This window comes from Poromitra crassiceps, assembly GCF_964638095.1.
Source record: "Poromitra crassiceps genome assembly, chromosome: 25".
Lineage (NCBI taxonomy): Eukaryota > Metazoa > Chordata > Actinopteri > Beryciformes > Melamphaidae > Poromitra > Poromitra crassiceps.
In genome coordinates, this window is record NC_139649.1 from 16467917 (window position 1) to 16495790 (window position 27874).

Consider the following 27874-nt stretch of genomic DNA (forward strand, 5'->3'; position numbering starts at 1 on the left):
CGATATAGTTAAAAACAGGGGCGGATTGGGATCATAATTCAGGCCATGCATTAGATACCAAGCAGGCCAGGCCGATATGGGCCGACGCGCGTGAAATTTGGGCCGTTTGAAGCCCAATTTGGGCCGTTTGAAGCCAGATTTGGGCCGTTTGAAGCCAGATTTGGGCCGTTTGAAGTCCAATTTTACAATGAGATGCACCCACTTTAACCCTGAAGTGTAATTATTACTTCAGACTAACTAATAAAGTAATACAACCACTAGTCAACCAGTAGGCGGCTGTGGCAATAACAGCAGTTGTAGCTGTGACACAGCAGGCAAACAGAGGAACAAGCAAACATGGACTCAGATGGACTGAGCTCAGGACGTAGCGTCCAACAGCTCATAGTCGACTTTCTTCTAGGCTTATGAACTCGTCACAAAAAGCTCCTCGTCCGTCCTGTGACGGTCTGGATTTTCCTCCAACTGCTCTGTCCGATGCAGCCGTGTGGATATGATTATTTGCCACAAAAGTTCTTCAGGTGTCGTGGAGGACAGCTGTCTTATCTGTCAGTGCTGTTACTTCATAACGTTAGAAATCTAAACAAACGAGTTGACACTTGTAAAGTTACTTACACCGGGTTGAAATGAGGAAAGAGTGTGTGCGTTAGTTCCATGTTTACAACAGCAGAACTTTCAGGTTCTGCAGCTGTGGGGTTGCTGCCTGAAGGTAAGGTGCGTTTGTTGGTGCGCACGCCATGCGCCTGTGTGAGTGCTCGCTGTTAAAAACAGTGTTGGGCCGAAGGACCCCGCCCAGCCAGGAAACTAGAGACTGGCTCACGAAGCTACTCCTCACGTTAGCTGGTTGAGCATCGGTTACCACGGCAACGACTGAAGCTTCAAACAAAGCGTTGATTTTCTTGGGTCAGCCCTAGATGTCATGGCTCTTAAAGTCTTAAAGTTATGCAGATGAATATGAGAAAGAATCGTTGGTATTTTCTGGACAATGTAACATAGTGATTACATATTCCTTAATGTAACATAGTGATACATATTCCTTTCAATAGAGACTGGAGGTAAATCACCACGGAGACCCGGGTTCAAGGCCCGGCAGCGGTACTTCCAGCTTGGTCAGTTGTCCCTACAGACACAATTGGCCGTGTCTGTGGTTGGGAAGGTGGTGGGGTACGAGTCCTGGTCGCTGGACTAGCGCCTCCTCTGGACAGTCGGGGGCCCTGTTTGGGCGGGAGGGGAACTGGGGGGAATAGCGTGATCCTCCCACGCGCTACGTCCTGCCGGTGAAACCCCTCGCTGTCAGGTCAAAAGAGGCAGCTGACGATTGCACATGTATCGGAGGAAGCATGTTCGTCTACAACTCTCGCCAGATCGGCAGAGGGGGTGAAGCAACCACTGGGACAGTCTGGCCATGTTACAATTGGGGAGAAAATTGGAGGGGAGGGGGGGGGGGGGGGGTGAGGGGTTGGGGGCTCAATTTAGAAAGGTATTGTGAAGGACTGGCTGATTTTCTGTGCATCAATTTATACACACAATTGTCTTGAGGGCTTTTAAATAGGTTTGCAGAAATGCTCCTAAAATGCTATTGGTCTATTCAGATATTCCTGCGCTGCGATTGGTGTTTGATGTGTTGTGCGTGTCCTGTGCCCGGCAGGGACCGCGCCCCGTTCGTCTTCACCTCTGACATGGCCTACGTCATCAACGGAGGCGACAAGCCCTCCAGCCGCATGCACGACTTTGTGGACCTCTGCTGCGAGGCCTACAACCTGATCCGCAAACACACACACCTCTTCCTCAACCTCCTGGGCTTAGTGAGTGTCCAACACACACACACACACACGCACGCACGCACGCACGCACGCACACACACACACACACACACACACACACACATACATACACACACACACACACACACACACACACACACACACACATACATACATACACACACACACACACACACACACACACACACACACACACACTCTGCTGTCACGTGTATCTGTATAGCCCTAATTCACAAGCGTGTCTTAGAGGACTTTACAGAGACTGTGTTTAGCTACATGTAGGTCTAGCTAAGCACAAACACAATTGAACAACTTATATGAAGCATATGAAAAAGAAGCATAGCAAGAGAAGAGAGGGAAGAGGAGAGGAGAGAAGAAGAGAGAATGCAGAACAAGAAAATACAGTCTAACATACCTAACCTTAACCTGAACTACCTAGCAAACAAAGAATGTAGCTAATCTACAGCCTAACCCTAAAGGCTTGGCCACACTGATCCAGAATTATTGAACGGACAGATGTCTGTCCGATGCATGAGAACTGAGTCTACGTCAAACCCCTCGCCGAAAGCACCGGGGCTGCTCCGTGGCCGGCGAGCCTGCCTGCGCAGCCTGCGTGCAGCTCCTTGGAAATGTGACTCGATGCAAATGACATGAACAGCGCGAGTATAATATAATGTAGATCATGTGCAGATAACTGGAGAGAAGTACCGGTACCGTAATTTCCGCACTATAAGCCGCACCGGAGTATAAGCCGCAGCAGCAAAATTGCCTGTTTGTTACATATATAAGCCGCACCGGACTATAAGCCGCAGGTGTTTTAATGTTTTTTTTTAAATTGTGTTTTAATGTTTAATTACCATATGTAAGGGTTCATGCACAGAGGGGATTGTCGGGAAAGAGATGGCTGTTTGAGGAAGCTCCCATTTATTAACATTTCAACAAAACAACATAACACAACACCACCTGTGTTTTTTTTTACAGTGCACACAGTGTCCGCGGTGTGGTGAAAAGAGGGCAAGAGAGGAAATTAAAACAGAAGTGGATTTATAGTTAGAAAGAGTGCTAAAGAAGAGATTTTTTTTTTTTTTTTTTTTCCCCCCTGAAAAAATCCATAGATAAGCCGCACCGTTATATAAGCCGCAGGGCCAAAAAACGGGGAAAAAGCCGCGGCTTATAGTCCGAAATTTACGGTATATGCACTACATTCTCCCCTTGGACTAACTTCTAGTCACTGAAATCCTAGTGAAATCACACAATTTTACTCATTTTGCTGGGGAATCCCTTATAGCCTTGTTCACCGCCACGTCTTCTTTGAAAAGTTGAAACAAATCTCGGAACGCCTCCACTCGAGACCTCGACTCTGATTGGCTAAACGGACAGTGACTATGCGACCATTCGATACGTCCGTCCAGAAAAAGTTCATCCCTCTTCAACTTTCTGTCCATCAAAACGTATGCAAATTTTCTGGATACGTACGCTTCTGAGTGCTCCACGGACAGTCGGACAGCTGACATTGAAAATGAATGGAAGTGAACAGAGAAATGAACGCACACGGACAGACACCACAGATCAGTGTGGCCAACGCCTAACCTTAACCTGACCTACCTAGCAAACCAAGAATGTAGCTAATCTACAGCCTAACCCTAACCTTAACCTGACCTACCTAGCAAACAAAGAATGTAGCTAATCTACAGCCTAACCCTACCCAACCCTGCTGTGCAAACATACACATATCTTCTCAGCATTTGTTAATATTGACTCATGGTTTCCAGTCCACCCATACCTCCTGAATTCATAGTTGATTCAGTTCATTAACAGCTGCTCCACACAGAAGAAAATGAGACTCATACAAATAACACACAGGGAATACACTCTATTCTTTTCTCTTTTTTAAATGTCTTTGTCTTTTTTATTGGGGTTTTTAGTACAAACATACACTTTGTTATCTGCATACATTGTTGCCAATAGATGGTTTGAACTCGACAACAGAAACATTCTAATTTGCCCCCAGCTAACTTCCTGTTGCAGTGTTTGCTAATACGAGGGATCGGCCGATCAGCATTTTGGTCAACGAACTGGGTAGAAACGTGGGTTCACTGGGTTCACTGGGTAGAAACGGGTAGATTTATAATGGGCCCCTATGGAGTCAGTCTTAAAGAGCATGGAGCAGGGTAATTCCTTTGCTAAATGTATACTTAACCTTGTCCCTATGTCCATTTGAAAAGTGAATGCAGGAATAAAATAAAATAAATTTTTTTTTTAAACAAATATGGAGAAAAACACCTTCCTTTTTGAGAAGAAAATAACAGGCTTTTATTCTGTTAAGGAAAAGCCTGCTACGTCACAGTGGGGAGTGGCTCCCCCGTGCGTGTCTCCCTCTCCCCTCCCACTCTGCCTGTCTGCGCTGTCTGTGACACGCTCTATCGCTCTATCTCTCTATCTCTCTATCTCTCTCTCTCGGTGTGTGTGTGTGTGTGTGCGTGTGCGTGTGCGCACATGTGTGTGTGTATGTTTGCGCATGTGCGTGTGTGTAGATGCTGTCCTGTGGTATCCCCGAGCTGTCCGACCTGGAGGACCTGAAGTACGTCTACGACGCCTTGAGACCCCACGAGTCTGAGGCCGACGCCACCATGTACTTCACCAGGTAACAAAACACCTGAAGTCACGAAGGACCATCTCTATAAATAAGTTCCTAAAAGAGCACATCTGTGAGTGGAAAACAACTTCATTTGAGACATTATTATTTCATGTGAATAGTCTTCCTCCATTGTTTTTAGCTTCCACATTACCAGCCTGACGGAATTTCATTTTTGGGTGAACTATTCATTACACATAACTCAAGTAATGATTGCATTTACCTTACATAGGTTTTTGTTTGTTGTATGCATGTATGTATGTATTTATATAGTTTTGTATTTTTGATCCGGTCTTAAACATATGAAATCAAAAGGAGACTCGCCATGACTGATCCGTTTGCTTTAGTTGGTCGGCAAACGGATGTCCGACTCAAACCCCTGAAATCGTTCCCCTTTTTTGTAACCCTCTAACCAGGCTGATAGAGTCCAGTCTGGGCAGCGTGGCCACCAAGCTGAACTTCTTCATCCACAACCTGGCCCAGATGAAGTTCGCCTCATCAGAGGAGCGTCCCGTGCTCTCCTTCACACCCAGAGTTCACACGGCCAAGAGCGACGGTCTCATCCGTACCCTCTACGTGTGTCGCCACGTCCGCACGTACAACCCCAGCAAAGGATACGTGAGTTCAGCCCGTCAACATCGTCCTCACACTGATGAAGCATTCTGTCAACATCGTCCTCACACTGATAAAGCATTCTGTCAACATCGTCCTCACACTGATGAAGCATTCTGTCAACATCGTCCTCATCACAAATCGTCCAATCACAAAAAGGCCCCTAACTATGGATTCGCCGAACACCACGAACCTTTGTGACAGTATTCAATATCAAACAAATACAACACACACACACATTTTGTATGTACATTTTCCTCTCTTCTGCTTTAGAAACTGCACCCATCAGCCTCTTGAAATAATTTGAGTGATTTGGTGGAAAATCTATTCACAATTTCCTAAATGGCCATGAAAGAATGCATGAAAGCAGCTCATCATGCGCATGGTCTGTATTAGCATAGCATTGTTCTTTTAATGTCATTTCCTGCTTTTGATGAACTCAAACTTAATTCCAGATGGGGACAGTGAAGCCTATGATCTAGTTATCCTTATGCATTCTGTCATTGTGCCCTCTGCTAGTGAAAGAAATTACTGTGACATTAAACTAATCCTCATTTTGCGGGGGAATGGTCTGTTGTTTCCTATACAGGCCTTTGTGGTGAAGGTGGAGAGGGAGGGCCAGCAGGGGGCGACGTTGGTCCAGAGGAGCTTTGAAGAGTTTCATGAACTACACAGCAAACTACGGCTCATCTTCCCTTCCTCCAAGCTACCTAGGTATACACACTTTACTTTACTTTATTTGTGTATTTGGACGGGACAATGCACAATTAATCCACACGTTGAACATGAAACCGATACAGTCACCTGAAACATGGTAAAAGTGTAAAAAGACACGCACACACAGACACACAATCAAGATTTTACTTCTCTCCAATCACACAGTTTTTAAATACACCTTGAAAATACCATGAAAGGCGAGGTGTACGGTATTTCCAAATAGAGCTGCAATGATTAATTGTTAATTAATCACCAACTATTTTGATAATTAATTTGTTTGATTTTATAATTTTTTTTAATAATATTTTCTGGTTTCTTTACTCCTCTGACATTTTTCACCATTTTCGAACATTTTATAGACAAAACAACTAATCGATTAATCGAGAAAACAATCGACAGATTAATGAACAATGAAAATAATCGTTGCAGCCCTATTTCCAAATGGGAAGTTGGTATCTCTCGTCTTACCTATATAACATGAACGCTGCGGCGTCTCACCTTCCTCCCCCTTCATCCTGCCCTCCCAGTTTCCCTAGCCGCTTTGTGATTGGCCGCTCGCGGGGTGAGGCAACAGCCGATAGGAGGAAAGACGAGCTGAACGGTTACGTGTGGCATCTGGTGCACGCTGCCCCCGAGGTCGCCCAGGTCAGTCATCGCTCACATCTCACCCCTCACACGTCCAGTGTATAATCCTCACTTAAGCTGTGTTCACACCGACATATTTATTTTTCGCTCTGTCGCTTGATTCAACCCTTTGGAATCGCTCTGTCGCTCTGTTTAAATCGCTCATCAACAGGCACACGAATTGACGGACATATGGGGGCTATAACGTTACGCAATGTCATGATGTTTGTCCACTACGAGCCACCGTAGATGTTTACAAGCTAAGCCTATCAGCGTGCTCCTAACGTGAGGTCCATACCGGTAGTACAGACTTCACTTCATGTCAGCTGTCAGCCTGTCAATGCAGTTTGTTGCCACACAATAAACCAGCGGTTTGTTCCAAGCCAGTGGGATCCTTGACTCGCTCTCACACGGCAGCCAATCAGCGTTGAACAGCGAGCGACTGATGCCAGCGTATTTTCGCTCGAGTTGGGATATTTCATCTGGGGCGACGAGCGTATTTTCTCCCTATCGCTCTGTCTCTGTCGCTCGGCGTATGCATGGCGTTCTACTTGTTTATGGTATGTTGCTAGGCAGCGCGAACGGGGTAAGGCAGGCAGCTGCGTTTCACTTCCGGGTTTCACTTCCGGGTTTATCCGGTCCGGCGGTAAGGAGAGAGAGAGAGAGAGAGCCCCCTGTTGACGCGAGTTTAGACAGACACAGACTTAAGAGAGCAATCTCCGATTCACACGGCTTTGGTCTCAGCTACTATTATAGGTAAGATGTGATGCATCAATATTGTAATTATTCTGTTAACAATCGAAAATCTTGCTCGTAGCTGCTTTAAGAAAGAACATGAGGTATTTACATGACATACATGGACTATCATATCCCATATCCCCCACAAAGAACATCAAAACACAACAAAACAAAACAAGAAAACTGCATAAGATACACAATAATCCAAGAACAAACAAGACTATTGGACAAACAACCAAACAAAAACAATGCGTTCAAATAAATACATAGATCTTGCCCTGTTGGCAGCTAGGAAATGCATAGCTTTAAATTGGAAAGCATCCAATCCCCCAGCTGTAGTTCACTGGTGGAATGAACTCTCAAGCTACCATACGTTGGATAACATTTACTACAAGAGCAAAGGCAGATTCTTAGACATCCCCAAAATATGGCAACCACATACAGAGTTTGACTTTAAGAACTTTTTACCCCAGTGTAGGCTTATCAGGATAGGAGCTGAATGCATTGTTTTTGTTTGGTTGTTTGTCCAATAGTCTTGTTTGTTCTTGGATTATTGTGTATCTTATGCAGTTTTCTTGTTTTGTTTTGTTGTGTTTTGATGTTCTTTGTGGGGGATATGGGATATGGGATATGATAGTCCATGTATGTCGTGTAAATACCTCATGTTCTTTCTTAAAGATTAAATTAATTTTTTTTACGACTAGTCGACTACCTTTAGGGACGACTAGTCGACTAGTAAAATTCACTAGTCGTGAATGCCCTATTGAGAACCACTCGCACTGACACAGAATAATATACCTTGTACACCGCAAAGTTCAACCGTGATGTCAGTAACAGTGTATATCTGTTATCTCCATAAAGTCTATTAATATCTAAGCTTGTGCAATAGTCTACAGCAGCACTGTGCTTTCACTTTTGACTCGCTGGTTTCTCAGAAATCAGCCCCTCCCTAAGAGAGAAGGCCCATATCAGTGTACAAAACACAGAGAATGTCACCATCTGTATCAGGCCTATCCAATTTCACAAACTTTGCAGGACCAATGAATGTAACGGCACTTCTATATACTGTAAATATGTTTGCATACAGAGTTCCAACTCTCATTTATGGACATGTTGAAATTGGTCTATTTTTGAATTGGCATCTATGAATGTATACACTGCTTCTAAATGCATGCTATTATTACATAGCTATTATTACACAGATAGTATTACATAGATAGTATTACATAGATAGTATTACATAGGTATTATTACATAAATAGTATTACATAGATAGTATTACATAGGTATTATTACATAGATAATATTACATAGGTATTATTACATAGATATTATTACGGAGGACTAAAAGGCTCTCTCTCCTCAGTGTGACCTCATCTACACCTTCTTCCACCCTCTGCCAAGAGACGAGAGACCGGGGACCGTAGTCAACACACTGCAGAAACCAGCTGGTACACACACACACACACAGAGACACGCACGCACACACACACACACACACAGACACAGAGACACGCACGCACACGCACACACACACACACACACACACACACACACACACACACACACACACACACACACATTCAGTCTACAGTACCATTGAGTGACACTCAATGATTTGTTTCAACACTCGATTGTTCAAGACCCCCTAAAGTCATGTTTTAAGATCTATGTATAATATATATACTATAATATATATATAATATATATATATAATACTCTACTTTGAATACTAAGTTGTGTCTGATATGGTTTATGTATAATACTCTACTTTGAATCATAATTTGTGTCTGATATGGTTTTTCTCACAAAAAGTTAAAGTATCTTGTTAAAATTTAAGAATGAAACATAAAATGACATTTACAGCACAGCACATGGTCACATGGTCACATGGTCACAGTGCACCACACACGCGCACACAGTAAAGGGGTTCAAAGTCCACTGTGTTTCCGCCAGCATCAGCAAAAGCCGGAAAAGAATCAGAATCAGAATCACTTTTATTGCCACAGTATGCAAGTTACATACGAGGAATTTGTCTTAGTGTCTGTATGCAGTGTAGCGGTTACATCAATATACAGGGATAAGAAGTAGAAAGATAACTAAAGACAATCACAAAGTTGCAAGTGCAATCAAATCGAATCAAATTGAGTCAATATATACAATATGTACATGAGTGGTGAAGTGTTCTGTGGATGATAAATATGAATTTACGTTGAATTTACATGAGATTTACAGACTGAGTTAAATAGACGTTAAATAGGCAGTGGATTTACATAAATTTAGAGTCGGAGTTAAATAAGAGTTTACATTGAATGTACATGAAATGTACAGGCTAAGTTAAATAGGCATTAAATGTGCAGGGAATTTACATGAATTTACAGTCCCAGTTAAACAGGCATTAAATTAGATATGAGTTACAGTTTTATGGGGGGGGGGAGTTCAGTTGAGTTTAGGAGGAGGTAGTGAGTTTGTGTGTGTGTGTGTGTGTGTGTGGGGGGGGGGGGTGTTGCTGGTGAAGTCCTTGGTGGAAGGGGTTTCCGGGCCTTGTTGGTGAGGCTGATGGCGGTTGGGAAGAAGCTGGTCTTGTGGCGGGTGGTTCTGGTCTTGGCAGACCTCAGTCTCTTGCCGTGGGGGAGTGTCTTAAAGAGTTTGTGGCCAGGGTGGGAGGGGTCGGCCATGATCTTGCGAGACCGCTTCAGTGTCCTGGCTGCATGCAGGTCCTGGAGGGATAACATTAGCTAATGTTATGGATTGTTATGGTAACATTAGCTAATGTTATGGATTGTTATGGTAACATTAGCTCATGTTATGGATTGGCCAATTTATTAATAAAATAAATGCACAAAAAGATCAACTCAAATGTCATGACAGACAAAGTACTCAATCCACTTGAAATTATACAGGGTGGTCACTGGTCAGCGACCTAATTTTAAAGAGATCCACCAAGTTGATGTGTTGAGATGTGAAGAAAATACAGCCATTATACTAACATCCCAAAATTCATGTGGTAACGCTTTATCAATGTCAAAATGCTACACGTAGCACCTTTAATGCTAAACCCTAAACTAGTACCCTTGTGCTAGTGAGGATCGACCAGTGTTCTTACTTTGAAGCATTTCCTGTATATTTCTATCCTCAAGACACACACACACTCTCTCACACACACACACACACACACACACACACACACACACACACACACACACACACACACAAACAAACACACACTCTCTCTCTCACACACACACTCTCACACACACACACACACACACACACACACACACACACACACACACACACACACACACACACACACACACACACACACACACTCTCTCTCTCTCTCTTCCACTATTTCCTTGGAGCCGTCCTGCCTCCATCAGCGGGTGACTCTGCGCCCGTGGTGCCCAGCTGGTGCCAGTCCACCCAGTGCTGGCCGGGCACCAGCTTCTTCAGGGGGATGAAAGTCTCTCCCAGCAGGGTGTTCTCCCAGAAGGGCCCGTCGCCCAGCACCCGAAGGTGGATCACCCTCTGATCCAGGTCGCCCCGCGGGATACGCTCGTACACCAACTGAGTGGGGACGGGTCGGAAGATGGGAATGGGAATGGGAAACTTGGGAAACTTGAACAAAGACTCTAATACCCACAATGCTTTGCAGAGCAGTCGGGGGAACTCAGTGCATTTGTGTCTCTTGTCTCTTCAGCAGAGATTTCCTGGTCTCCGGTTTCAGGGAAGGAACTTGGCGAGGTCAAACTCTCCATTTCCTACAAGAGCGACAAACTCTTCATCATGGTCATGCACATTCGAGGCCTGGTCAGTGTCTGTGTTTATTTGATGTTTGTCTTTATTCTGACTAGGCAATGCCAATTAATTATATGAATGATGCATAATATAATATAATATAATATAATATAATATAATATAATATAATATGACATATAACATCCGTACGTGTGTGTGTTCTCTCCAGCAACCCCTGCAGGACGGGACAGATCCAGACCCCTATGTCAAGCTCTACCTCCTACCAGACCCCCAGAAGACCAGCAAGAGGAAGACCAAGGCGGCGCGACGGACCTGCAACCCCACCTACAACGAGATGGTAAACTCTGCTTCCTGTCTGATCAAACAGTCCCAGGAAGAAATCCATACATACATACTTGTAGGCAGTGGTAGGCAGACAGCACAAACAGCACTGTACAGTGCTGTTTGTGCTGTTTGACTAGGGCTCGACAGATACAGGTTTTTAAAGGTGAATGCTGTCAACCCATATTTGATATTTCCTCCTCATCCCGTATTCCTGCATCCCATTCCTGCATCCCTTTCCATGCCCATCTTCCGACCCCTCCCCACTCAGTTGGTGTACGAGCGTATCCCGCGGGGCGACCTGGATCAGAGGGTGATCCACCTTCGGGTGCTGGGCGACGGGCCCTTCTGGGAGAACACCCTGCTGGGAGAGACTTTCATCCCCCTGAAGAAGCTGGTGCCCGGCCAGCACTGGGTGGACTGGCACCAGCTGGGCACCACGGGCGCAGAGTCACCCGCTGATGGAGGCAGGACGGCTCCAAGGAAATAGTGGAAGAGAGAGAGAGAGAGAGTGTGTGTGTGTGTGTGTGTGTGTGTGTCCTCTTGAGGATAGAAAGATACAGGAAATGCTTCAAAGTAAGAACACTTTGGTCGATCCTCACTAGCACAAGGGTACTAGTTTAGGGTTTAGCATTAAAGGTGCTACGTGTAGCATTTTGACATTGATAAAGCGTTACCACATGAATTTTGGGATGTTAGTATAATTACAGTAAACAAAAAAGACCATGTTTTACATTGTGAGCCACCGGGTTGGATTTGGTGGGAAGTCTGCTAGATTGCTTTACGGCACAAAACGGGAGTCCAGTAATACACAACATTTTAAAATCTAGTCAAGATCCCAAGTTTTCCGAAGACACCAAACATGTCATTCTTAAATCACAGGGAAATGTGTATGAAATTATGTCAAATACAGCGAGATTAGTTCCTTTTAATGTAATGGCGTAGCCATGAAAAAAAGAAATGGCATCTCGGGTGTGTGTGCTACAGCTTCAATGAAGCATTGGAACAAGCTACACAGCTACACACACACAGCTACACAGCTACAATGTCACAGATATGTGACATTGTCGTACAGTATGGAAACTTTTAAGCTACTTATGTGGAATTTAAGGGGGAAATCCTTAAATTCTCCCTGGTCAGAATGTAGATTAGATTCCTTCTTAGTTTTCAAAACAAAAATTGAGGTGTGAGTCTAGAGGCAACATTTTGTACAGTAGGAAGTAGGAGGACAGGGTTTAGGGGAAATGTGGTCTTAATTTTGAGGAACACAAAATGCTACATGTCGCATATTTAGAACAGAGAAGAAGTCAGGTTTAAAGTTAGAATTGGTATTACTGTAGGCTTAGGTTAGGGTAAGCATTAATGTTAGAAAATGAATGTAGGTCAACTGGAGTTTAGTAGAAACGTGCGTGTGTGTGTGTGTGTGGACTCCATTTTCCATTGAGTTTTACTCGACCGCCCGCTCTTAATCCGATAAGAAGAAGATGGCCCCTGCATTCTGCATCAGAAGAAAAGGAAGGAAAGAATTGCTGTATTTCTCCGCAGCACTTCTCTCAAGGTGCGACTGCGCTCGGAAACCGTTCCCGTCCTCCGGTGTGGGTTCCCTCCCAGGATCGGAAGAGCCGTCGAGTCCGTGCACAAAACCTAGCGCAAAGTAAAAAGGACCTTAAAATAACTGATTAACACCAAGTTAATTTCTTTTAAGTTATTTCTTTTTCAAATGTGATTCCTTATTCGGATGATAATGCGGCTCGATTTAGAGCTTGATTTGGTGTGTGACTTATGATTTTCCCCCTCCTCTTTTTACTAATGTGCATATCGCCTGAATGTGTTGATGTAGTCATGATATGTGGATGTTGTCCGCTTCAGTCTTTCAGTGTTGAGAGCGAAGGTATGACTGTTTTTTGTACCATTGTACAGTATAACCTGCCTATGGTATGGGACGACTCGGCTACCGAACCACAGAAAAGCATAGACTTTGCCGTGACGTTCTATGACTTGCGTTGCTTTTGTCGTCTTCGCCAGTGGTCGTACAGGAGCCGATGTATAGCTTAGCGCGTTGCAAACGTCTAACAAAAGCAACATCTTCGCCTTGTTTTTGTCTTTCCCGCACAAGAAAGTTGGTATGTGGAGGAAGAGACGTTCCACTTTTCAGATGCCGACCTTTTTTCTGTACATAGGAGAGCTTTCGCCTGTGCAACTTTGTCGCTATTACCGAGTAGCTGTCGTGCTAAAGTCGTGTACGTACGGTGTTAGCTTCTTTAGCAGCCAATGTCGATGGGCGAAGTCGGGCCCACGGCCCGCGTCGTTCCTCGACTTTAGCATTTCGGATGTAGCGCTGTATATTGAAATGAAACGGAGATGTCAAATATTTTTCTTAAAGGGTGAATGCTAAAGAGCCGAGGCGTTTATCTGCTGATTCAGTTTGATATCGACGCTTTGATCCCTTTTTTGCATGAGCGCTTCTCAAAGTCTGCGTGAGCGTCTGCGAGAGACGGAGAGAGAAAGAACAGATGGATTCCCCAAACCCGGCGATTGCATGCCGTGCCGTTTTGATATCGGTTAGCACACCTTTTTTCCCTTCATATTCTACATTTCCAATTTATAATTCACTGTATTAATTCCTGAGAATACTTGAAGGAGAAGGAGAGCCAGCACACAAAATGTCCTTTCTTTGTGTTTATTCCAGTTTCACCAGGTACAGACACGAACGTTTCACACGGTAAAGAAGGCCGTTAGGCTGAAACGTTTGTGTCTGTACCTGGTGAAACTGCTCCTTCAAGTATTCACCTGTGCCGTGCACCTAAACTTTTTAAAGGTGAGTGTGCTCGCTGCTGGCTGATTGCCAGTTTGTTTGAACATTAATTCGTGAGAAAGGATGATGCCTTTTTTTTATGATAATGAAATCAGAATAAGTGCCGGGGGGGGGCAGCATATTTTTCATGATTGCTCTTGTTCATACCTGAAAACAAGTCTGGCAACAAGTTCCTGCAAGATCACTGTTGCACCTTGATGCAGTCTCACGGTGTCATGTTTTTGATGTGCCATGGTTTATGTAACACTAGAAGATAATTTAACACTGACTGACTTGGCGTCTCATAATACGAACAATTCAGCGTGCGCATCAGGAACAAAAATTGCCGAACTTGGTTCAGAGTTTGTCAAAATTCTGATTCTACAAACTGTTGAGTAACGTTGCTCATAATCACACTGGTGTCCTTGACAAAGAAAGGTTGCCTTGCAGTCACCAGCATGTGCAGAGGAATCATTTGATTGCTCCCTTCTTCTTTTTTGACTCATTGGAGCATCAACTTTCAAGGTATTTATTTGTACACTTTATTCCTGTTTGAAATCATGCTTGCCTGTTATTTTCACTGAATTTTGATTATTTTCATGGGTGCGATTTCACCGCCATTCTGGGTTTATCATGAAGCCAAGTCGCATTTAAAAAGTCACAGGGAACTTAACGACTTTCTCCATGCGGAAAGGTAGTCTTTAGTATACAGATGTATATGTATCTATACACTAAATAGCTTTGGCCAGTGTGGTCAGAGAGACTTTGGAGGAGTAAAACTAAGGGATTTGAACCTTGACCCCCTACAAGACACTGAGAAAAGGGGACAGAATGTAAGTTCAAAATGAACTGAATGATCTTATGTACTGTAAATATGACCGGGAAATACAAATGTGATTTTGATTTCTCCAATTCAGCATAGTTTTGCCCCAGTGTTTATTTAGATGAGAAAGGCTGTATTGTGTAACTTTAATTTTGGAACATGTTTTGTAATATTATTTGCACTAAAAAAATAAACTTGACTTGAAAGGGTTGGTGTGAAAAACTGTCTCCTGATGAAAACACTTTGTGTTCTGTGCAAATCCTGAGTCACCAAATGACTCACTGTTGCGCCATCTTGTTTTTCCAGTCAGTTTGACTAAGAAAGTCCATGTGGTGGGTCAGAAAATTGACATAAAATAAAGCTTCTCTGGTTTGTCAATTTCACAAACCAAAAATGGGAAATCTGTAACTCTATAGTATATCTTGATTTAATTTATTTTACATATTTCAAATAAAATAAACATCTTGCACGTAGGCTTTCATTGACTACCTATTGCTGATCTGATTTTGCTACTTTTACTTCCTCTGGGTTCGGCTCATTGATTTACAAATATTCAACTGATGGACATGGTACAAAATATTTTTAGTCATATATACAAAAATGTAGTCTGAGAAGCTGTGAAGCTGCTACCAAATCAGCACTAAAGTGTTCAGTGTACCTGACTGTACTGCACTGTACTATTTTTAGCCTGAGAGTCAACAAGTAACTTGAACTTGTACTGCTCTGCATGGCACTCTGTAGGATAGTCAGGAATACATACTTTTCAGAATAGAGTTCACAACCTTTATAGGCTGACATGAATTTGAATGATGTAAATACTTAGTCTACATCATAGTATGATGTATGAAGAGAGTCTATAAAGGACAGGGGTCAATTTTTGTGAAAATATTGCACTATCCCAATGTTGGTCAGTAATTTATGTGGTATCATTGGAGTTAAATCATATTTTTTTGAATAAGTTTTGTTGCCTTCATTTCCATGCTCCCCCCCCCCCCCCCCCCCCCCATGAATGTTGTTCATATCAGTGGTTGTGGATGATGTCACTTTCATTATCACTACATTAGTGGATTATTGTCTGTTGTATGTTCCTAATGTGTCTGATGCTATAAATCAGTGCTGGATCACACAGAGACAGCTGCGGTTGCTGCTGTGTGCAACCTTGCTTTTAAGTGGAGGAGTATTCCTCGATCATCATAGGCTAGTGTGTTGTGCTAAAAGAGGACACATGATGCACCTTCACATCCTGTGTGTGTGTGTGTGTGTGTGTGTGTGTGTGTGTGTGTGTGTGTGTGTGTGTGTGTGTGTGTGTGTGTGTGTGTGTGTGTGTGTGTGTGTGTGTGTGTGTGTGTGTGTGCGTGCATGCATGCATGCATACTGTATACACCTGTATCACACATTCTAGTTTGCACAGGATAAAAGAGGATGAGGATGAGGTGCTAAATGTTTTTCATTCCAGCAGCAAAACGTGGGTTCTTCAACAAATAAAGTGGAGTAAATTGCAATTCTATGCAATCCCCTTGGGAGTTTAGTGAACTGGTTACATCATGAGAAGGATCAGCTACAGGCCTACTGCTATGCAGGGCAGGCACATGAAGGCACATGAAGGAGACAAAGCAGTAGAGCGTGAAAAAAGTGGAAATCAATAATGTTATTATTATTACACAAGTGTTTCATGTAATCTGGTCTTGCCGCTGCAAAAAAAAAAAAAGACTGTTTTGCAGGCAAGACAAATTGTGTTAAATGATCATTGTGATGCCCTGGAGGACAAGCTGTTGAGAAGGTACAGGCTGATAAGCACATGGCTTTGTTAAAATAAGCAAAAAGCCATTGGGCTATAGACCAAATCACCGTGACGTCACCATGTAAACAAATTTACTTCCGGGTACCACTTGGGGAAGGCGGCAGGTTTAAATGTGCGTGTTGTCAAATAAATGCTGTCAAACCCTCTCTTGTTTTCGGCCGACTACTTTCAATTTAAATGGTTAAACGGTTGGTAAACATGCTTGTCCGACGTATCTAGCCTTTCTTCTGTGTTTGTTTTATGTAGTGTTAGCTAGCTAATAATGTTTGTTTGTCTGTCAAACTCGCTGTTTTTTTGCAGACTCGTAACCTTGCGTCACCAGGCTCTTCTCGGCGAGAGCAGACTCGTTAACGTTACAGACAGAGCTACCGACGCCACGTTAATTTAATTTAGCGTCAAGTCTACTCTGGTCTGGTCCAACAGGTAAATAAGCTAGTCTGGTCTCCACTAACGTTAGTGAAAGTGTTGTTATGAATGATATTAAACAACAACACAACACGGACGAACCATTTTTGTCTTCTTTGTCTGTTTTTGTCTTCAACACGTCAGTTTGTGCCGTCCACTGCCATTATAATGTGTGGACCCAGGGGTACCCGGAAGTAAATGTAAACATCCCGCTGATTTGGTCTATAGACGCTGGAAATGGGGGGGTTACATAATGAATTATGTAACAACAAGCCTATGTGCGCCATATGGTTTACACCTCTTTTTCACTCTATGGTTGACACACACGCTTCCTTCCACCAGTAACACAGACTCTCCCTGCTGGCCCTTCGTCTAAAACAGCCGTCAACTCTTCCGTGACGGCCCCTTTAAGGCCCGTGCAGACTACAGCGACGAGAGGCGGGGCCAATTGAGAAATCGACCAATCGAAGACGGAAAGACATGAAGACAGCCAATCAAGCTGCAGCATTAAGCGATCACGACCAGCAGGCGAAAGCAAATCGCTTATGTGTGCAGACAGGGCTTATAAACTTTCTGATGAAATCCCCAACTGAACCGCAACCAGCATCATCGACACCAGCAGCACGACACGACTGAGAACCTTTTGGATTTGAGAGCGAAAACAAGCATTTGAAGTCGGTTTCAGTAACGTCGACACAACGAGGGTAACGTTAACGGCAGCTTTGTGGGATTTATCGCTGTTTTGTCATATCTATATTACCGCTCTCGCGTTCGGCTACTTATGCTAAGCTAACCTACTAGCGTTAGCTTCACCGGCTACCGTTGGAAGTGAAGGGAACCTTAGCAGCCCGACACCGGCGTTTTCACACACACGTAAAAGAAACAAAATGGCTTGTCTTTCGTCGTCCGGCCTGGATTATTTCTTCTTACGCGACGATTCCAGATTGCTTTCGATGTGTTTCCACACGGCTGTTCCTGTTTTTACGAGGCTCACCAGGAGAAAGAAGTGTAACCGCCATCCGCAGCAGAACGTCCCCGGTCTGAACGTCGCCACAGGCGCCTTCTTTACTAACATGGACACTTATAGCCACTGGATCCCCTCTAACAGAGCTAACTGGTCTGTCCGCTGCTCAGTGTAAAACATGAACAACTGAAATAAACACGTTTTCGTGTGAAAATGGGCTGCTCATAGAATCAACCTAGACTGTAGTTACCCGATTTGACAGCTGTCAAATTAGCACTAACGTAAGCTAGTCTGCTAACCGCAAATTTAGCACTAACGATTGAGTAAACACTTAGATTAAGATATAACCTATATATGTATTTTTTTTCACATTGCTTGTTTTGGACGAAGTGTGCAGAAATGTTGAGGAATATGAGTGGCGAGGGACATTTTTCCGGAAGGCAAAGCCCAGCCTCTCCGGCCGGTCACGGGATGTCCTCTCCCGGGCTTCACAGCCAGGAAAGCTCGTGGATTAGCCTGCTCTCCGTGGTGAGGCCTGCGGTGTCATTCCTCCAAAAATACCTACCGGGCCGAGCTCGGAACTCTGCCTTGCCTCATGATGTCGCCGGCTGGGTTGGTGGAGATTTAAAACGTAACTTTGTGGATGAAGAAGAGTCATTTTTAGGGCAGCTGGACGACATGCTGCCTCTACCGCAGCATCCAGCGCCTCCTCTGGCCCGCCTGGGCTGCCGGCATGACGGCCTCATGAAGCCCAGGAGCGGCAGCACTCTGCACTGGCTGACCGCAGACTCCCTCCGCGAAATGGGGATTCAAGACATGGCTGAAGTGGACGTGACCATTAGTCAACAAACCCAGATTGGATATTTGTCGACCGCCAGGAGCTTTTTCACTCATGTTCTGGTGAGTCCGGCGGCAACTCAGGATATAAGACATAGTTCCCTGGTGAAGAGTGTTGGTAGGACCTGGTGGGGTGGTTTTTGGAGAATCGAGGGAAGCCCTCAGAGCCTGTCATCACATGTATCTTGGGGTAAAGAGGGGACAGTGACAGGCCAGCATTGTCCCAAACAACCGGCGGCTGGTACAAAAGCCAGCGTTGCCACAACAAGTGAGCTGTTTGTACAGAGCAGCAGCAGCGGGGCATCGATGCCAGGAGAAAACGCTGGACACGCCGGCCACAAAGAGGAGCCTGCTGACAATAGATGCCTTCAAACAGCCCAGCCAGAAGCTCTCCAGGCATCAGATGCATCCACGCCAAACCACCAGCCCATCGTCGCTATCGGTAGCCATCCACTTAGTTCAGGAGTTGCCACCGCCTGCAGTGAGGTGGCGCTTCTGACTCTTCTGGCTCACATCTGCCACCTTCTCATGGTGAAAGCCCACTGTGAAGATGAGCCACAGCAGGTAGCTGAATCGAAGGGAGGCTGTGCCGCCATGAAGACCGGAATGGAGGGAGAGACTTCTGAGGAGGGAGACTCCACGCCTACACCAGTTAAAGGTATGGAGGAGGTGGAGGAGAGACAGGAAGAGATGGAGGGCTCTGATGTCAGCAGTGCAGTGGACGAGTGTGAAGAGGAAACACCCTCTCAGGAGGGTCCATCCGTGGCTGCCACAGCGGTCGCCACTCCCCGGTGCCAGAATAAGGCCATCGCCTACATCATGGGCAACCCCTGCAGCGATGAAGATGATGGCGATAGCCAGTCAGACGGTGAATCCAGTGACGATGACGATGGCTTTGACAGCGAGGGCTCCTCGGAGCTGTCTGACTCGGACGATGAAGACGACGACAGCGAAGACTCTGACTCTGATAACGAGGCCGATTCGGAGACGGAGCGCCTGTTGAGCTCCCTGTGCCAAAGCCGGGACCAGTACAACCCCCAAAACTTCACCGCAAGCCTCCGCACCAACAGCACCGCCCCGAAGACCATCCCCTCGGCAGCCTCAGCCTCCCCCCACTCCACCCCGGGTTCCTCCCCCGACCAGGCCCCATCGCCCCTCTCCTGCTCACCGGCCTCCCCGCCAGAGACCTCTGACACCTGGGACGACTCGACCTCGGACAGCGAGGTGGACGAAACGGAGAGCCTTCGCCTGTGGATGTCTTTCAGTTCCTCGTCGGATCCCTACAGCCCCCTCAACTTCCAGGCCTCCCTCTGGACTCGAGCGCCTGTCGAGGCAGGGGCCAGGGCTCGCGGTAAGGCCAAGAAAACGTCCCCCTGTCATACTGCAGCCATGTCCCCACCCCAATATAAGAAGGAGGAGGCGGAGGAGAGGCTGGACAGTGGCTTCTCTGAACCCTTGGCCAGCACTGTGGCATCCCCTACCACCTCCACCACCACCACCCTGGGCTGTGTCACAGCGAAAAAGGTAAATAATGCACTTTGTTTTTCTGTCTTTTTTTCCTCTGTCCCTGTTCTCTCATGACATTGTCTTTCTGTGTTTGGTTAATTTTGATGACTTGTGTTAGGCCAGTGGTTCTCAACCTTTTTGAGCCGTGACCCCCCCCAAAAACTTTAGGCTGGGGTTCGCAACCCTCCCCTCCCGCTGCTGTCCAACCCAACGACAGCGCACACTGATTTCACTCACTCACTGAAATCTTTTTTGTACATAATACAAGTTTATAGTTTCTATAGCTTTATAACACATTAAATCATTGGTATGGAAGATTTAATCATCATGGGAGACAAATAATAATCATCCTGCGACCGCCCAAAATAATCTCACCGTGGGGTTCCGACCCCCAAGTTGAGAACCACTGCTTGACAATGTTGGGCAGTAACATGTTACAGTAATAGTATTACTGTAACATGTAATTTTGGAAGTCTAAATGAACAGTAACACAATGAGTAGTGTAAAGAATTACTGACCCCATGTTGGAGTTAAGTACAATTATTTGGTTAGCGTATGACTGAGGCCAATAATTGCTAGACTACCGTAAATTTCGGACTATAAGCCGCGGCTTTTCCCCCATTTTTCGGCCCTGCGGCTTATATAACGGTGCGGCTTATCTATGGATTTTTACAGCTAACGGCCACTAGGGGACCTCCTAAATCTATGGATTTTGGAACGAGAGCAAGACAGACAGACCCTGATTGGATGATGTTGCAAAAAATGTGCCTCGCGACCTGATTGGAGCACTGTGCCACTACGCTCTCTCAGCCACTACTGTAAAACACCCTCCCTCCTCCCACCCTCCCTCGCGCCGGGGGAAAAATGGCGGCGATTGAGCCAGAAAGACAGTCTGAATGAAATTGAATGTAACGTTCCCAATTCTATGTATTACATTCTAAAAAATTAACGGCAACATTTTGGAAGGCTAAGCCACACAACTAGCTCGTTGTAATCGAACATCATGCTTCAAAAGATGGAGAACTGGCTGTGTTACGACGATGAGGGTAAGGACTCAAAACAGTCTCCGCTGATAAGACATTAAAACACCTGCGGCTTAAGTCCGGTGCGGCTTATATATGTAACAAACATGCAATTTAGCTGCTGCGCCTTATAGTGCGGAAAGTACGGTAGTTAAACCAGCTCCTACTGAAACTTTGATGGAAACCATCTTAGACTGAGAGCTTTCTTTCTTTATCTTGTTTTCCTGCTGGTTGACAGAGACAGGAAAGGCTTAAAATAACTAGTGATATGAGTCGTATAACAGTGTCGTCTAAAGGGCTGATGAACTCATGCAGGACAACACCCACACAATGAGCTTGATATGAAGGTAGATCTATCAGAACAGAATCCACTTTCGGTTTCAACTTTACAAGATAAACATTCTAAATTACTTCCTGTTGCAGGGTTTGCTAATACAATAACAGGACATAAGCTAGATTCCAAACTGTTCCCAAGCAACACAACTCTGTGAAATCCATCTATACAGTCACATGCTAGCAGTTTGGCTAAAAAAGAAAGTGATTTAATTTGTGGCTGCCATTTCTTTGAATCAAGGAGTTCATATTTACCATGGTGATATCATTAAGAAGCTGTCAATAAGGAGCTAACCGCGGAGGAAGTGTCGCCTCGTTTCTCCTATATGTTCCGATAATAAATGATCTGAACAAAAATATAAACGAAACACTTCTGTTTTTGGTCACATTTTTCACGAGTTGATTTAAAAGATCGAAGACTTTCTATTAGGGGTGCACCGATCGCGGTTTTTGCCGCCGTGGCGTTCGCCGATCGCCTGTGAGGAATATCTGCCTGACCGATCACTGTTTTTTTTTTTGCAGCTATAGCAGTCTATCATAGAACAGTTTCCATTTGACATATAGGCCTACATTTCATGCATCAAATTGAAAGTGCAGCACATTTTATTTTTTCCTACATCAATATTTTATATTGTGTAAACAAAACCGCCAACACGATTATTTTTTTGTGAGATAATTGGAGCACAAGACTGTTGAGACTAGAAATGGCTAGAAGAATGTACTTTATAGTTCAGTCCAGTAACCCTCAGTTCAGTTTATAAAGGAACCAATTATTCCACACAATTACACAATTTTGGGGGCACTTAAAAAATGGTAATTAGTGCATAAAGCCCGTCATCTGGCAACCAGCTTGCAGGTACTGAGTGTGTGTTAAGCTGCGTTCACACCGACCTATTAAAGTTTTTCGCTGGCATCGAGTTTACATACAGTCAATGCAAACGAGCGATTGAGCGTATATTCGCCCGGGAGAAAAATCGCTGGGCGTCCCAGAGACAGAGCGATAGGGAGAAAATACCCTCGTCGCTCGAGATGAAATATCCCAACTCGAGCGAAAATACGCTGACATCAGTCGCTCGCTGTTCAACGCTGATTGGCTGCCGTGTGAGAGCGAGTCAAGGATCACAGTGGCTTGGAACAAACCGCTGGTTTATTATGTGGCAACAAACCACATTGACAGGCTGACAGCTGACATGAAGTGAAGTCTGTACGACCGGTATGGAGCTCGCGTTAGGAGCACGCTGATAGGCTTTAGCTTGTAAACGACGACGGTGGCTCGTAGTGGACAAACATCATGACATTGCGTAACGCTATAGCCCCCACATGTCCGTCAATTCATGTGCCTGTTGATGAGCGATTTAAACAGAGCGACAGAGCGATTCCAAAGGGTTGAATCAAGCGACAGAGCGAAAAATAAATATCTCGGTGTGAACACAGCTTTAGAGATGGAAATTAAATTTGACCTTTGCCCCTGGCTAAATTCCTACACTGCCTGACGGATGTCACAGAGCGCGCATGCTGACTGCAGCTCTGGACATTCCTGCAGTCAGCATGCGAATCGCACGACTCCCTCGAATCTCATGACATCTGCGGCACATTGTGCTGTGTGATAAAACCACACGTTTTAGAGTGGCCTTTTATTGTGACCAGTCCAAGACAGAAGACACACCTGGGCAACAAGCATGCTGTTGAATCAGCAGCTTTCTTGATATGCGATGATGCCACACCTGTCAGGTGGATGGGTTAGAGGCAAAGAAGTGTTCAGCTCACTAACATGGATTCAAACACGTTTGTGAAGCAGATCTGAGAGAAATCAACCTTGTGTGTACGCACACACACACACACACGCACACACACACTCATATACACACACGTGCGTAGAAAAAGTCTTAGAGCTTTTATTTCAACTCAAAAATGGGAGCAAAAACAAAAGTGTTGGCATTTATATTTGTGTCCAGTATAATTACACCATCTCATTAATTATTAGCAACATGTGTGGTTGTCTGGAAGTGCGTCCTCTGATCAGACAGGCGTTCTATTTTGGAAATTCCATCTGGACTACATGTACGGTCTGGACTACATGTACGGTCTGGACTACATGTACAGGAGTTATTTTTGTTTGCAGGAAGAAGTGATGTAAATCCAGTGCAACACATCCGTTCCCTCTTGGCCTGGGATGGTCTGGTGAAGGCCTCCTATAGACCCTTTTCACGGGGGCTATTTTGTGTCAAAAATGCAGGGGAAACACAGCAAAACACTAATGAGGGTTTCCAACTTCCATGATTGGAAGTTGGAAACCCTCATTTACTGTTTTGCTTGCACCTGTGTTTACCCTGCCTTTTTGACACAAAATGGCTCCCGCGAAAATGGTCTATTGAGGCTCAAGAGAGCAGAGTGCTTTTTAAAGCCTGCATTTATACACTTCATGTCATTGTCATACCAGATGGCATCATCCATAGCGGGGGGGGGGGGGGGGGTATATTTCTAGGTCTGGATAAATTTGTAAATTGCACACAAAACAGTGTTGAAAAGAATGAAAAAATACATGCGGCGACACATTTTCTGTAACCTATTCTGATGTTTGTTGCAGTGAAGAATAATTGAGGCTGTTCTGTAGAGCAGCAGTTCCCGACCTTTTTCCACTCGGCTCTCAAATATGTTCACAGCCCACATCCCACCGTAAACACACATTATAACTTTCTTATAGTGCCACAGTTTTACCACAAACTGCGACTTTCTTGACTTGCACAGTTATCTTTTAAGTTGACCAAATGTAACGTGGCACAATTGAAACGGGATCAAAAAAGTAACGTCCGTCTCCGTTCACCACTGTTGTATTTTTTCTGATGCTGGTGCAGGGAGAAAAGCAGGAAGTGACGTTCACTTTGGCTCTCTATAGGGAAATACATCATCTTAGTCTGGTGTGTTGATCAGAGTTGTGAGTAAAGGTTTTCACATTTCAAAGTGGGCTGCGGCATCCTGAAGTTTGGGAACCCCTGTGTATTATATTATTATATTATATTATATTAACCCCTGCACTACACCATCCAACCAACAGCCTTTAACTCCAGGCCTTTTCTTCTCCCCTGTCCAGGTTCGTTTCTGTGAGGAGGTGGAGGAGTTCTTCGCCAGTTGTGGTGAGGACGAGGAAGTGGAGGACCGGCGCGGGCCCTGGGAGGAGCTGGCCCGGGATCGCTGCCGCTTCCTGCGCCGGTGCCAGGAAGTGGAGACCAGCATCGCCTACTGCCTGCAGCCCCGCCACCGCAGCCTGGTCTACCAGAGCCGCAGCCTGGTCTACCAGAGCCGCAGCGTGTGCTACAGTCAGGAGGCTTGAGGACAAGCGACGCACGGTTCAGCACATCGCTCACAACAACGTGCGCCTACACTGTTATGAGTTCTGTTCAACGGCGACATCTCGTCGGGAAATGTCGCTCATCGTAGCTTATTGCACACATTCATATATAGATCTACACATTCATATATAGATCTACACATTCATATATAGATCTACACATGCCAGGTTGGAGGAGTCTGACTGTTTGAGAGACGCTGAACTCTGTTACAACTCCAACTGGTCTTCTCTTTAGTTTTAGTCGTCTTCTTTTGGAGATGTGGTGCAGGGCATGTACTGGCTCTGTCTTGTTTTTGGAGCTTTCTGTTTTGGAATGAATGGGTTAATTTATCGTGATTCAGGGCAACTGCATAACTGCATAAATGACTAATTAAAAGTATTGACTTGTAAGGTATTATTGGTCATTTGAAGGCCTTAACTCGTGGTTACACTGTGACAAAGAACCCCTGTTAAGTTGAGAGTAGGTCACAATCTTCAAGTTGAGAACTGTGTTGGGCCAAGGGAGTCCTTTCTTTTTGGAAAATCATTTTTCTTCCTTCCATGTTATTCATGTGCTTCAGTTCTTCTGTCACAAGACAGACAAACACTTCAAGTGTTACTTTTTCAGTTTCATCAGGTTTAACTCCATGATCTCAGTGTAGCTGTCTGCTCACGACATCACCAGCAGAATGTCAGACTGCAGTTTGGACCATTCAGTTCCTGAACAACTCTGACTATGAAAGCAATCAACTGAAGATGCGTTTTCTTTTGTTTTCCTAGACCACTGATACTCAACTCAAAGGTGTGGCTCTTTTAAGTCCTACTTAAAATAAATAAATACAAATCTAAGAATAAATAATGGGAGGAAAGGGACTTTTTGGGATTGCAAAGTTTTTGTTTGTTAATGTGGCTCTTGATATATATATATAATATATTGATATAAATGCAGTCCACCTTGAGTAGGTTGAGTACCAGTGTCCTAGACCAAGTCCCAATTTGAAAGTTGTGTTTTAAAGAACTTTGAACCTGTGTTGAGGATCCAGGTGTGTCGGAAAACCGAGAACACCACCAGGCGTAGTACGGTATATGACATTTCACCTTCAATACCAAAGAATGCTCCTCTTAGCTAGTCGAGCGCTCGAGCCTAACTAAGTTGAGAAGGAGAGAAGCAGTATATTTTGTTCAAACTAAATCCAACAAGCCTTGGTCATAAAGAGCAAATGTAGGAATTGGTTTGGTTCCCGTAGATTTAGCCAGATGTTGCAGAAAGGTTCGTCTTAACCCTTGCATACTTACTGATAATCAATAATGACGACGAAAGTATTTTACGTCTGGTTAATATGACATTCAATAATTAATACTGTGGTATTGTGGGGGGAGAGAGAGGAGACAGTCCTTTCTATACATAGAACATCCACACCTAACCATTCATTTGCTGCCCCAGTCTAAAGTCAACACACAAATCTCTATGTTCTATGTTTTCTTCCTAGTCTAGAGATTGACAACAAAAAACAGTCTGTCATAGCAGCCTCTTCCTCCTGTTTGGCTGTGATCCTGATCCACTTTAAATACACAGACAAATCAAGAGGGAAATGATAGATGAGCGGGACACTTGTCCCAGTTGTCTTAACAGAAATTGAGACTTGGGCCTAAGAAAGGCTCTTAAAGGGATAGTTCGGATTTGTTGATTTGGGGTTGTACTTGCCGACAGTTCCAGTTTGGAGAAATGGAGACTGGTCGCATCAGCTGTCTGCCGAGTGTGAACAGGGTCATGAGTGTGAACAGGGTCACGAGCGAAACCATTTGGAAAAAATGCTTCCATACTGTCGCTCACCTGGTGTAAATTAATCTCCACAAGCCCCGAGTTGCCAAGTTGGCTTGAAAATGGATCATTTAGCTGAAATCTGTACAGTTCCACACTTACTCTTCTTGTTGGAGCAACATGGCTACCGTGCAGATCAGACTTGGATTATGCCAGGTGAGCAGTTGGAGGCATTTTTTTTTTTTTGGTAACGTTTTTGCTCGTGACCATGTTCACACTCAGCAGACAGCTCTACTTGCCAGACACGGCCGCTCTCCATTTCTCCAACCTGGGACCACGGTGCTGCATTCTACTGCATGTAGTACACTGACTGTCGGCAAGAACCTCGTACAAAGAATCCTAACTATCGTGAGCACCTAATGTCCTTCATGTCCTCTGTTCACCTAGCTCTCAATTAGTACACCCATGTTCCTGGCAGGGAACCCAAAACTAATGTTGCAGGTCTGTTAACTGAGGTGAACTCCTTCACACCTCCACAATGCTCTGGAACTGGACTCTTCTCTGCTTCACGTGACTCAAGGGAAAACTTTGGCGGGACGATAAGACAAGCAAAGGGATGCGCTTTGTGAGCCCACTCTCAGAATGAAAGATATCCATAATGCACTTGGATCTAAGGAGGATCAAAAAAGGACATACCTTTGGTGTTATCTTAGTCAGTACAATTAACAAAATCCATTTTATTTTTGTAATACATTGTTTGGCGGGTTAGTTGTTCTGCTCAACCATTTCCTCACAAGAAAATTTGAATGACTATTCTATTTAAATAAAATCAATATTTAATGATGACTTTGTTTTGCTGTGGTCATTTTGGCAGAATGTTTTTTCATGAAGCCCGTTCCTACTATTTTCTCTGGAGCATTTCTACTAAGCAGATACATCATCTGAGGCAAAGCTTCATCTAGTCCCTCTTATCAAGCTTTAACCCACTTACTGTACTCTGCTATTTCACTACATTGATATAATTTGATATTGTCTCATTCATAATTGCTTTAGTTCCACTACATTTAACCCATATAGTCTTGAAAAGAACCCAGGAAGTACTCAATGTC

At 44.5% G+C, this 27874-nt stretch overlaps 2 protein-coding genes across 2 annotated transcripts in view; both read left to right on the top strand.

Annotated features, from left to right (window-relative positions):
* pik3c2b (phosphatidylinositol-4-phosphate 3-kinase, catalytic subunit type 2 beta) overlaps window positions 1-14981 on the top strand; it is a gene marked incomplete at its 5' end in the record, with an annotated part of 74285 nt that extends 59304 nt beyond the window's left edge. The window contains 9 exons of the mRNA XM_083660673.1: window positions 1646-1802; window positions 4316-4425; window positions 4833-5034; window positions 5618-5742; window positions 6273-6390; window positions 8474-8558; window positions 10811-10920; window positions 11078-11206; window positions 11462-14981. Of these exons, the coding sequence (XP_083516799.1) occupies window positions 1646-1802; window positions 4316-4425; window positions 4833-5034; window positions 5618-5742; window positions 6273-6390; window positions 8474-8558; window positions 10811-10920; window positions 11078-11206; window positions 11462-11680 (1255 nt within the window). The 3' untranslated portion in view covers window positions 11681-14981. The remainder of the gene's footprint in view (window positions 1-1645; window positions 1803-4315; window positions 4426-4832; window positions 5035-5617; window positions 5743-6272; window positions 6391-8473; window positions 8559-10810; window positions 10921-11077; window positions 11207-11461) is intronic.
* A 2628-nt stretch (window positions 14982-17609) lies between these two features.
* ppp1r15b (protein phosphatase 1, regulatory subunit 15B) lies at window positions 17610-27575 on the top strand. Its single transcript, XM_083661132.1, has 2 exons — window positions 17610-20338; window positions 24767-27575. Exons 1-2 carry the CDS (start codon window positions 18332-18334, stop codon window positions 25004-25006), a joined length of 2247 nt encoding a protein of 748 aa, XP_083517258.1. The 5' UTR covers window positions 17610-18331; the 3' UTR covers window positions 25007-27575.
* Window positions 27576-27874: the final 299 nt, after the last annotated feature.